The sequence below is a fragment of the Mobula hypostoma genome, chromosome 28 (genome assembly GCF_963921235.1).
Source record: "Mobula hypostoma chromosome 28, sMobHyp1.1, whole genome shotgun sequence".
Lineage (NCBI taxonomy): Eukaryota > Metazoa > Chordata > Chondrichthyes > Myliobatiformes > Myliobatidae > Mobula > Mobula hypostoma.
In genome coordinates, this window is record NC_086124.1 from 29,020,398 (window position 1) to 29,033,196 (window position 12,799).

At 52.1% G+C, this 12,799-nt stretch overlaps 1 protein-coding gene across 4 annotated transcripts in view; it reads left to right on the forward strand.

Moving 5' to 3' along the window:
* LOC134339005 (sodium-coupled neutral amino acid transporter 3-like) overlaps positions 1 to 12,799 on the forward strand; it is a 58,708-nt gene that overhangs the window by 28,737 nt on the left and 17,172 nt on the right. For all 4 annotated transcript variants that reach the window (XM_063035238.1, XM_063035237.1, XM_063035236.1 and 1 more), the window contains exons 8-14: positions 267 to 349; positions 2,010 to 2,068; positions 2,392 to 2,538; positions 3,627 to 3,706; positions 4,637 to 4,737; positions 5,727 to 5,851; positions 7,982 to 8,126. In XM_063035238.1, the coding sequence (XP_062891308.1) occupies positions 267 to 349; positions 2,010 to 2,068; positions 2,392 to 2,538; positions 3,627 to 3,706; positions 4,637 to 4,737; positions 5,727 to 5,851; positions 7,982 to 8,126 (740 nt within the window). The remainder of the gene's footprint in view (positions 1 to 266; positions 350 to 2,009; positions 2,069 to 2,391; positions 2,539 to 3,626; positions 3,707 to 4,636; positions 4,738 to 5,726; positions 5,852 to 7,981; positions 8,127 to 12,799) is intronic.

The window sequence follows — 12,799 nt, forward strand, 5'->3', positions numbered from 1 at the left end:
AGGGGTGCAGGGGAGGGAAGGGGTCACGGTGACGGAGATGGAGGGGGTTCACAGAGATGGGGTGGGGTGTAGGGGAGGGAGGGGGTCATGGAGATGGGGCAGGGTGTAGGGGAGGGAAGGAGTCACATAGACGAGGAGGGGTGTGGGTGAGGGAGTGGGGGATTGTCGCAGAGATGCGGGGGGGGTCACGGGGAGGGGGAAGGGGCTGTGTTGTGGGAGCAAGCGGCGTGCTCCGTCAATAACCCCTGCCTCTGCCCTGTCCGCAGTATGTGGTACCTCGAGGGGAAGATACTGATCGTCATTGTCAGTGTGCTGATCATCCTCCCCCTGGCGCTGATGAGACAGCTCGGTGAGTCTGAGGTGGGAGGGGCGCTGAAGAGGGAGGGGGGAACGCTGTGGGACAGGTGGTGTTTACACACTCGGTTCAAAGTTCCGAGTTCAAAGTTACGTAAACTTATTATCAAAGTACGTAGATGTTGCCATAAACTACCCTGAAAGTTCTTTTCATTGCAGGTACTTATAGGGAACTGTAGGAAAACTATATAAATAGAGAGACTGACAAACACTGACGTGTAAAAGGTGGCAAATTTTAAAAAAAAACTGAGGAAGTGAGTGATCAGGTTGTTGAAAGTGGGACCGTAGGTTGTGAAATCAGTTTAGTGTTGAGGTGAGCAAAGTTATCCACGCTGGTCAGAATCAGAATTCAGAATCAGGTTTAATATCACCGGCGCGGGTCATGAAATTTGTTGGTATGTGGCAGCTGTACAGTGCACAATTAAAACTGTGGGTTACAGTAAGTTTATAAATAGTTAAATATGTAATGCAAAGACAGGTAGTGAGGTAGTGTTCACGGGTTCAATGTCCATTTAGGATTGTATGGCAGAGGGGAAGAAGCTGTTCCTGAATCAATGAGGCTTCTGTACCTCCTTCCTGATAGTAACAATAGCCCCCATGCAGACAGTTAGAATTCTCTTCCTGGTACCTCTGTAGGAATTTGCCAGCGTCTTTGGTGACGTGCCAAATCTCCTCAAACTCCGAATGAAATATGGCCACCGCATTGCGTTGTTGTAACTGCGTCGCTATGTCGGGTCCGGGATATATCACGTCTTTACTGAGCTGGTGAGAAGCGTAGACAGAGTCCGCGGAGGGGAGGCTGCTTTCCGCGATGTGCTGATCTGTGTCTGTACCTCTCTGCCGCCTCGAATGATCACGTGTGGGCCAGTTGCCGTAGCAAGCCGGTGAGGGTAGATGCGGAGATGCCGAGTGTCTTCGGCCTCCTGGGGAAGGAGAGGCACGGGTGAGATTTCTTGGAGCAGGAGAGGTCGTTGGTGATGTCCCAGGGAAGGAGCCCTGGTTGGTTGCATCACGGTCTGGGACAGGAATTTGGATGCTCAGGGATGTAATCGTCTGCAGGGAGAAGTGGCCTTGCCTCCCTCCCCACCATTGGTAGTGTCAAGAGGAGGCAGCATCCGTCATCAATGGTCCCCATCGTCCGGACCAGGCCGTCTCCCCGCAGTGCTGATGCAGGGTCTTGACCCAAAACATAGGCATGGCTGCCCTCCCTACAGACATTGCCCGACCCGTTGAGTTCCTCCAGGAGGGGTTTGCTACTCACTCGCATATTAATCGGTGCAACCACCATCCGCCCACCTCCTCTGGTAGGATGTGGAGTCTGGAAAGCCAAGATGAGGTCCACAGGGTTGTAGATTGTGTGAGGGGCCTGGGATGTCTCCATCAGTCAGTGGGGACCTGGAGTGTGAACCCTATTGATGATGTGTCACTTTCTCCCCCCCTTTCTCTCATCTCGTTCCCCATTCTTCCATCTACTTCCCCTCTATCTAATCCCCCTCTTTCCCGTCTCTCCCACCACACTCTCTCTCCCTCTCTCCCTCCCTCTCCATCTCCCTTTCCCCTCCATCTCCCTCTCCCTCCTTCCCCTCTCTCCATCTCTCTCTCCTTCCCTCTCTCCCTCTCTCTCTCTCTCTCTCTCTCTCTCTCTCTCTCTGCAGGTTACCTGGGATACACCAGTGGCTTCTCATTGACGTGTATGGTCTTCTTCCTCATTGCGGTGAGTGTTTGCTCCCCTGACGTATTTGCTGTATTTTCAAATGTGCAACTCTCAAAAAATAAAACTTATGATGATCCCGGTGTGGGTCTGACCCAGGGATACGGAGACGGGAACTGTGCACGGTGCTCCCAGTGTGGGTCTGACCTGCATGGTGCTCCCAGTATGGGTCTGACCCAGGGATACGGAGATGGCAACTGTGCACGGTGCTCCCAGTGTGGGTTTGACCCAGATATATGGAGATGGGAACTGCATTTGATGCTCAGGGATATCAATGTCTGAGGTAAACAGTTCAAAGTTTTAAATGTTGTTTTCCTCTCCCATAGATTATCTATAAGAAGTTTCAGAAACTGTGTCCTCTTCCGGTGTTTGGAAACGAGACCCATGTCAGCACAGAAATGGTCTACATCAACGGGGGGAACTACACAACAGAAGATGAATGTACAGCAAAGCTCTTCACCATTAACACACAGGTACAAGGAACCCCGTCCCTCTCTAGGAGTGTGTGATGGGACGGCGTGGAGGGAGCTTCACTCTGTGTCTGACCCCGGGAGTGTGTGATGCGACAGTGTGGAGGGAGTTTCACTCTGTGTCTGACCCTGGGAGTGTGTGATGGGACGGTGTGGAGGAAGATTCACTCTGTGTCTGACCCCAGGAGCATGTGATGGCACAGTGTGGAGGGAGCTTCACTCTGTGTCTGACCCTGGGAGTGTGTGATGGGACAGTGTGGAGGGAGCTTGACTCTGTGTCTGACCCTGGGAGTGTGTGATGGGACAGCGTGGAGGGAGCTTCACTCTGTGCTGATTTGTGTCTGTGTGTGTTTGATGGAAGGGGCTGTTGAAGCAGGCCCAGGTGAGGGACTGCGGTGCATTCTGTAGACGGGGCTACCACTGTGGTGGAGGGAGTGTATCGGGGGTGGGTGGGCTGTTCTGTCTCAGATGATGTCTAGTTCCTCGGGTTATTGAAGCTGCACTCACCCCAGGCAAGTGGGGAGTGTCCCATCACATTCCTGACTTGTAGATGGGGGCGAGGCAATGTGGCAGATTTAGAGTGTATGGACTAACTCCACACAGTCAGGCGGGGAGCCTCCCATCACATTCCTGACTTCTAGACAGGGAAAGATAATGTGGCGGATGTGGAGTCTGCGGATTAACTCCACCCTGTCAAGTTACACTCCTCGTTTGTAGATGTGGGAGGAAGAGGATTTGCTTTGTCGGGGTTAAGTCACATCACAGGACCCCTACCTTCAGCCCTCCTCTTGTAGCCCCTGTGTGTAGTCCAGATGAGTTTCTCGTCACTGGTGACCCCCAGAACATTGACAGTGGGTGATCGAGGGACAGGGAGATGGTCAGGCCACCCCCACCTCTGCCTGTTATGCGGATCTCACTGCGGGCAGCTACGGGCTGACTGACGTATATCAGCGTGCCATGTGTCCATTGCAGTGCGGTAGTGCGTAGCCAAATCCCATCCTCGCCCTCGGTGCAGAGGCTGCAATTTTACAGGAGGTTTGAGGGGGTGGGGGTGTGTATATTGGCTCACCCTTCTCTGTTTAACCTCACAGACGGCGTACACAATTCCCATCCTGGCCTTTGCGTTTGTCTGTCACCCAGAAGTCCTGCCGATCTACACTGAGCTCAGAAGGTAAATGTGCGAGGGGGTAGATCTGTCCAGGATCCCATCCACAGTTCTGTCCATGTCCCAACGGTGTGTGATGGGACGGTGTGGAGGGAGCTTCACTCTGTGTCTGATCCCGGGGGTGTGCGATGGGACGGTGTGGAGGGAGCTTCACTCTGTGTCTGACCCCGGGGGTGTGCGATGGGACGGTGTGGAGGGAGCTTCACTCTGTGTCTGACCCCGGGGGTGTGCGATGGGACGGTGTGGAGGGAGCTTCACTCTGTGTCTGACCCCGGGGGTGTGCGATGGGACGGTGTGGAGGGAGCTTCACTCTGTGTCTGACCCCGGGGGTGTGCGATGGGACGGTGTGGAGGGAGCATCACTTTGTGTCTGACCCCGGGGGTGTGCGATGGGACAGTGTGGAGGGAGCTTCACTCTGTGTCTGACCCCGGGGGTGTGCGATGGGACGGTGTGGAGGGAGCTTCACTCTGTGTCTGACCCCGGGAGTGTGCGATGGGACGGCGTGGAGGGAGCTTCACTCTGTGTCTGACCCCGGGAGTGTGCGATGGGACGGTGTGGAGGGAGTTTGGACTAGGGGACCGTTCAATAGGTGCAGCGGTAGAAGTTGTCCTAGAGCCTGGTGGTCCGTGCTCTCAAATGTTAGTATCTTCTACCCAATGGGAGAAGGGAGAATGTCTGGGTTGGGTGGGGTCTTTGATGAAACTGGGTGCTTTACCGAGGTTTTGGGAAGTGTAGGCTGAGTCTGCGATGTGTTTGCGGTTTCTTGTGTTCATGGGCAGAGCATTTGCCCTGCTGAGCTGTGATGTATCTGGACCGTATCTGTAGAAATTGAGTGTCACTGGGGATGTGCTGAAACTTCTTGGTCTTCCTAGGAAGTGGAGGTGCTGGTGTTTTGGGCTTTGGACTGAGATTCTGTAACCTTTCTCCCTGGTACAGCCCGTCAAAGGTCCGAATGCAGAAGGTGGCAAACTTCTCCATTTTGGCGATGTTTATCATGTATTTAACCACGGCGGTCTTCGGCTACCTGACATTTTACGGTAGGGTGCACCGTCTTCTTTCATATAGGAACCCGGGACAGCCCTGCACCGGGAACACCGTGCACAGTTCCCGTCTCCGTATCCGTGGGTCAGGCCCACACCGGGATCGCCATACACATTTCCTGTCTCCCTATCCCCAGGTCAGATCCACAGCGGGAGCACCATGCACAGTTCCCATCTCCCTATCCCCAGGTCAGACCCACAGCGGGAGCACCGTGCACAGTTCCCATCTCCCTATCCCTGGGTCAGCCCTGTATCAGGAGTGCCATGTGCAGTTCCCGTCTCCGTATCCCTGGGTCAGACCCACAACAGGAACGCCGTGCACAGTTCCCATCTCCCTATCCCAAGGTCAGACCAACAACGGGAACGCCGTGCACAGCTCCCGTCTCCGTATCCCTGGGTCAGACCTACAACAGGAATGCCGTGCACAGTTCCCATCTCCCTATCCCAAGGTCAGACCAACAACGGGAACGCCATGCACAGCTCCCGTCTCCGTATCCCTGGGTCAGAAACACACCGGGAACACAATGTACAGTTCCCATCTCTGTATCCCTAGGTCAGACCCACACCAGGAGCACCGTGTACAGTTCCTGTCTCTGTATCCCTGGGTCAGACCCACACCGGGAGCACCGTGCACAGTTCCCGTCTCCCTATACCAGGATTAGAATGCGTTTCCGGTGCAGAATACACAAAGGTTTTAGGAGGTGCATGCAGCCCCGTGGCGAGTTCCTGTCATGCCCCCGACTTTTTGACGTGAGGGGGAGAGGGGGATGTAAGGCCTAGGTGTCAGGAGATACCCACCGCAGTACCCCCGCCCTCCCGTCCCCGACCTCTGACCTGCCTTTCCTACCACGGTGCGGCTGATCAGAAGGCACGGCTGTTCTCCGGTGGGCACGTGGGATATCGATGTCAGTTCAAGGGGATTGGGTTTCTGATGTCTGTTCGAGATGAGCACAGGTAACCCCTTCCCTCTCCCTCCTGTGCTGCAGGGTCAGTGGAACCTGAGCTGCTTCATACATACAACAAGGTCGACCCGCTCGACACGTTGATCCTCTGTGTCCGGCTGGCCGTGCTGGTGGCCGTAACCCTGACCGTTCCTGTGGTCCTGTTCCCGGTGAGTCTGCACCCCTCCCCCTGGCCGTTTCTCTCTCTCTCAGCTCCCCCTTCCCCCAGCCCCCGGCCGTTTTTCTCTCTCTCTGCTGCCCCCTTCCCCCCGCCTTGGCTGTTTTTCTCTCTCTCTCTCTCTGCTCCTTCCGTCTCCCCCCTTGGCTGTCACTTTCTCTCAGGTCCCCCCTTCCCCAACCCCCAGCCATTTCTCTCTCTCCACTTGCCCCTTTCTCTCTCGCCGATTTCCCCCCATCCCCGCCTTGGCTGTTTCTCTCCACCCCCTACCCCTCAGCCGTTTCGTCTCTCAGCCGTAAGACATAGGAGCAGAATTAGGCCACTCAGCCCATCTAATCTGCTCCGCCATTCCATCATGGCTGATTTATTATCCCCCTCAACCCCGCTTTCCTGCCTTTTCCCCATAACCTTTGACATCTTGACGCATCAATGTAATGATGCAGCTCTATAAAACTCTGGTTAGGCCATACTTGGATTATTGTGTCCAGTTCTGGTCACCTCACTATAGAAAGGATGTGGAAGATTGGAAAGGGTACAGAGGAGATCTACCGGGATGCTGCCTGGTTTAGAAAGTATGCGTTATGATCAGAGATTAAGGGAGCTAGGGCTTTATTCTTTGGAGAGAAGGAGGATGAGAGGAGACATGATAGAGGTGTACAAGATAATAAGAGGAATAGATAGAGTGGATAGCCAGCGCCTCTTCCCCAGGGCACCACTGCTCAATACAAGAGGACATGGCTTTAAGGTAAGGGGTGGGAAGTTCAAGGGGGAGATTAGAGGAAGGTTTTTTACTCAGAGAGTGGTTGGTGCGTGGAATGCACTGCCTGAGTCAGTGGTGGAGGCAGATACACTAGTGAAGTTTAAGAGACTACTAGACAGGTATATGGAGGAATCTAAGTTGGGGGCTTATATGGCAGGCAGGGTTTGAGGGTCGGCACAACATTGTGGGCCGAAGGGCCTGTACTGTGCTGTACCATTCTATGTTCTATGTTCAAGAACCTATCAACCTCCACTTTAACTGAACCCAATGACTTAGCCTCCACAGAGGTTTTTGTGGTGATGAATTCCACAGATTCACCACCCTCTGGCTAAAGAAATTCCTTCTCATCTCTGTGCTACATGGATGCTCTTCCATTCTGTGGCTGTGCCCTCTGGTTCTAGGCTCTGCCGTAGGAAACATCCTCTATCAAGCTGGTCAATTTCATCATCCTCTCCTGAAAATCCGGCCTGAAACATCGACTGTTTATTCCCCTCCATGGACGCTGCCTGACCTGCTGAGCTCCGCCAGCATTTTCTGTGTATTCCAGCACCTGCAGAATCTCTGGTGTCTCTGATGTCCGATTGGACACAGGTTGGGGAGCCTCTCTCCCCCTTGTCTCTATTTTCCCATTTCTCCTCACCTGGCCATCGCCCCCCTCTGGTGTCCCTTTCTCCTATGGTCCACTCTCCTCCACCTATCAGATTCCTCCTTCTTCAGCCCTTGACCTTATCCACCTATCGCCTCCCGGCTGCTTACTTCTACCCACCCTCCCCCCACCTGTCACCTTCCAGCGTGTACTCCCTCCCCTCCCCTTACTTATTCCAGTTTCTGCCCCCTTCCTGAAGGGCCTCAGCCTGAAATGCCCACTGTTTATTCCCCTCCATAGCCTCTTGGAGGGAAATCAGCAGTGGGCATTTCAGACTCCTGGGAGTTCCTCCAGCATTTTGTATATGTTACTCTGGATTTCCAGCACCTGCAGAATCTACCTGGTCTTGTCTCTGATGCCTCTCTCCCCTTTCTAGATCTCTTCGCTTCTGTTTGTGGTGAGAGGTTGCCTGCCAATGTCTTCTGTGAGCCCACCGACTCTCGTCGCTACCTAGGGTTGTAACTCTTCCCACTCTGTTGCGTGTAAAGATGCTCTCCGCTTCTCAGTCCCTCTGTCCCTTCCCCTGTCTGTTCCTGGGATGAGGTCTTCCGTCCCAAAAAATCCACGGCGTCCTCTTTTTCAAATGCCAAGTCTGTTCACTTTCCTACCTGCTTGTTTCCGGGACTTTGTTGGTGGTTGGGGGGCTTTTGGGAATTTCGGGAGCTGCTTCCCAAGCCTCTGCCTGATGTCTCTCCCTCTTCCGGGGCTCTCCGCAGATCCGTCGGGCTATTCAGCAGCTCCTGTTTCCTGGGAAGGCCTTCCGATGGCCTCGGCACGTTGTCATAGCGATCTGCCTGCTGTTCTGCGTCAACCTCCTGGTCATCTTCGTTCCCAACATCCGGGATATATTTGGAATTATTGGTAAGCGGAACGGAATATTGGGGGGGGGGGAGGGCTGGTGGGGGAGGTGCAGACTGACGTGAATTTGCTGTGTTCCCTCCGTGAAGATTCATGTCCTGGGAAGCATTTTGGTGTCTCTGAGCCTGTGTGTGTTGACATTGAAGAGGGTCCACAGGAAGTTTACAACAGTGATCCAGGGAATGAAAGGGTTAACGTACCAGGAGCATTTGGCATTTCAGAGCCTGTACTTGCCTAGAGCTCGGAAGAATGAAGGGGAAGTCTCGTTGTAACCTACCGGATACAGGAAAGCCTGGTTAATGTGGACGTGGTGGAGAGGATGTTTCAAATAGTGGGAGAGTCAGTAAGTACTTGCTGAGGGTTTACAAGGCTTTGGTCAGACTGCACTTGAAGTATTGTGAGCGTGTTTGGGCTCCTTACCTAAGGAAGGCTGTGCTGGCATTGGAGAGTGTTTCTCAACAGTGATCTCAGGAATGAAAGAGTTAACATATGAAGGCTCTGGGCCTGCAATCGTTGGAGTTTGGAGGAATGAGGGGGAAGATCTCATTGAAACCTATCGAATATTGAAAGGCCTGGATAGAGTGGATTTGGAGAGGATATCTCCTATGCTGGGGGAGTGTAGGACCAGAGGGGACAGCCTCAGAACAGAGGGACGTCCCTTTCGAACAGAGATGAGGAGGAATCTCTTTAGGCAGAGGGTAGTGAATCTGTGGGATTCATTGTCACAGACAGCTGTGGAGGCCAAATCATTAAGGCAGCAACTGTTGGGTTTTTGATTGGTTGGGAAGGGTTACTGGAATGGGGGAGAAAATTAGCCTAGACTGAATGGGGGGAGCAGACTGGGATGGGCTGAACGGTCTGTTTCTGCTCCTATATCTCATGCTGTTGGAATATGCGACTGTATCCGTCTGCTCTCTGCGTATTCAGCCTCTGGCTAAGAGCCTCTTGAACGTATTTGCCCCCAGCACCTCCCCTGGTGACACATTCCAGGTACCCACCACTGTGTGCGTAAAAAAGACCTTGCCTCACGCATCAAGAACTCATCGATGGATCTGAATGAACACACTAGGGATGTCACGGACTTTATTAGAACAGTTGCAGATCAGTGCAGGTCATTGAGAATCGTCCCCCAGCTGGAGATCCACGACCCGCTGAAGTCCAGGTCAGAGGCATTCAGGCCTGCCCACCAGATGAGTTACCAGACGTCCAGGCACGGCTTCCGGAAAGCCAGCTCACGCCTGAAGTGGCAATTGCAGATGAAAGTCAAATCAGCGAAGGACGCTCGGCAGTTGTGGCAGGGCTTGAGTGCTGTCACCTCCTCGAAAGCGAAACCAAGCAGAGGTGGAGATTTGCTTCCGGATGAACTCAATGCCTTCTCTGCTTGCTTTGAGTATCAAAACATGGAAGAACCATCACGAGCCGCCACAGCCCCCAAAGATCCCATGATTTCGGTCTCTGAGGCCGTCCTGCGAGCATCCTTTGGGAGGGTGAACCCACAAAAAAGCATCCGGTCCAGGCAGGGGCACCTGGCCAAGTACTGATGACCTGTGATCAACTGGCTGGAGTGTTCACTGGGATCTTTAACCTCTCCCTTCAGCAATCTGGGGTACCCACCTGCTTCATGAAGGCTTCAATCGGTGCCTAAGAATAATGTAACCTGCCTGGAAGACTACAGCCCGGGTAGCACTCGCATCCACAGTAGTGTTGTGTTTTGAGAGTTTGGCGATGGAACAAATCAGCTCCTGCCTCAGATCTGACTTGGGTCCGCTCCAATTTACCTACTGGAGGTAAAGGTCCACGGCAGATACCATCTCATTGGCTATTCTTTGAACCTTGGAGCTCTGGGCAGCAAAGATGCAAACATCCAGATGCTCTTTATCGACTACAGCTCGGCATTTAGCACCATCATCCCATCAAAACTAGTCAATTATCTCCAAGACCTTGCCCTCAATACCTCCTTGTGCAGTTGGATCCTGGATTTCCTCATTTGCAGATCCCTGTCAGTTTGGATTGGCAACAACAACTCCTCCACAATCTCCATCAACATAGGTGAACCACAAAGCTTTGTGCTGAGCCCGAGCTCTACTCGCTTTACACATGTGGATGTGGTGAAGCACAGCTCTAATGCCTTATTCAAATCTGCTGATGACACCCACTGCCAGTGGCTGAATCAAAGGTGGTGACGAATCAGCATATAAGAGGGAGATTGAAAATCTGGCTGAGTGGTGTGCCAGCTGCAAGCTCTCACTCAATGTCAGCAAGACCAAGGAGCTGATTGTTGACTTCAGGAGAAGGAAACCAGAGGCCCATGAGAAGGTCAGAGGTGGAGATGGTCAGCGACTGTAAATTCCCCTGTGTTATAACTTCAGAGAGCCTGCCTTGAGCTGTGACAAAGAAAGCACGGCAGCTCCTCTGCTTCCTTGGGAGTTCGCGGAGATTCAGCGTGACATCTAAAACTTCGACAAATGTCTATAGTTGTGTGGTGGAGAATATATTGACTGGCTGCATCACAGCCTGGCATGGAACAGAAAATCCTACAAAAAGTAGTGGATACTGCTCAGTCCATCATGGATAAAGCCCTCCCCATCACTGAGGACATTTACACCAAACATTGTCACGGGAAAGCAGCATCCATCCTCAGGGGCCCCACCTACCAGGACATGCTCTCTTCTCGCTGCTGCCATCAAGAAGGAGGCACAGGAGCCTCAGGACTCACACCACCAGGTTCAGGAACAGTTATTACCCCTCAGCCAACAGGTTCTTGAACTGAAGGGGATAACTTCACTTGCCCCATCATTGAACTGATCCCACAACCAATGGACTCATGGTCAAGGACCATTCATCTCATGTTGTCAATATTTATTACTTGCTTATTTATCTATCTATCTAATAATTATTTCTTTTTGTCTATTGCATACTGGCTGAACGCTCAAGTTGGTGAGGTCTTTCATTGATCCTGTTATGTTTACTTGGTGGGATTCATTGAGTGTGCCCACAAGAAAATGAACCCCAGGGTGATCTATATTACTTTGAACTTTAAATCTGCACTCACCACTTGCAATGGCAGCTTGTTCCACACTCTCACAACCCTCATTTCCCCTCACGTTCCCCTTAAACATTTCACCTTTCACCCTCAACCCAACCTCTTTCTCTAGTCTCACCCAATCTGCTTGCATTTATCCTATCTGTAGCTCTGAAAACCTCTATCAAATCTCCCCTCAGCCTTCTACATTCCAAGCAATAAACTCCTAATCTATTCAGCCTTCCCCTATAACTCAGGTTCTCCAGTCCACGTAATGCCTTTGTAAATTTTCTCTGCACTCTTTTAATCTTATTAGATTAGATTAGATTCAACTTTATTTTCATTGTGCCGAGTACAGATACAAAGCCAGTGAAATGCATTTAGCATCTGACCAGAAATGCAAAGAGTAGTGTTATTTACAAAATAACTGTGAATAAAAAAAGTGCTACAGCACACAAATACAAGAGTACTGAGACAGTACAATATGGGTGCGATACTGCTTAGCGCTGTGATGAGAGGTTCAGCAGTGTCACAGCCTCAGGGAAGAAGCTCTTCCTGTGCCTGCTGGTGCAGGACTGGAGGCTCCTGTAGCGCCTACCGGATGGGAGGAGAGTAAAAAGTCCATGATTAGGGTGAGATGCATCCCTGATAATGCTTTTCGCCCTGCCCAGGCAGCGTTTATGGTAGATGTTCTCAATGGTGGGCAATTGGGTGCCGATAATCTGTTGGGCAGTTTTCACCACTGGCTGGAGTGCTTTGCGGTCTGATACCAAAGATATTGATATTTTTCCTGTAGGTAGGTGACCAAAACTGCACATGGTACTCTAAATTAGGCCTCACCAACACCTTGCCAGGGTCGAAATGTCTAATACTAAAGTTGGATTAAACTTTATTTGTTACAACACAGAGAGAAGGCAGGAGAATGGGGCTGAGGGGGAAAAAGAATCAGCAGAGCACTCGATGGGCCAAATGGCCTAATTTTACTCCAAAGCAACACACACAAAATGCTGGAGGAACTCAGCAGGCCAAGGACAGTTAACATTTTGGGCTGAGGCCCTTCGTCAGGACTGGAAAGAAAGAGGAGGAGGTCAGAATAAGAAGATGGGGGGAGGGGAGGAGGAAACACAAGGTGGTAGGTGATAGGTGAAACTGGGAGAGGGGAAGTTGATGGGTGAAAGAGGTAAAGGGGGGATCTGAAAGGAGAGGACAGAAGACCATGGGAGAAAGGGAAGGGGGAGGAACACTGGAGGGAGGTGATGGGCAGGTAAGGTTGTAAGGTGAGAGAGGGAAGTGGGTATGGGGAATGTTGAAGATGGGGGCATTACCAGAAGTTTGAGAACAATGTTCATGCCATCAGGTTGGAAGCTACCCAGACGGAATACAAGGTGTTCCTCCTCCAATCTGACTGTGGCCTCATCGCAGACCATGGACTGGCTTGTCAGAGTGGGAATGGGAAGTAGAATTGAAATGGGTGGCCAGCGGGAGATCCCGCTTTCTATGGCCGACGGAGTGAAGTGGTCTCCCAATCTACTTTGGGTCTCGCAGATAAACAGGAGGCTGCACCAGGAGCACTGTATACAGTAGGCGACCCCACGGACTCCCCTCACCTGGAAGGACTGTCTGGGGCCCTGAACGGTAGTGAGGCACTTGTCCT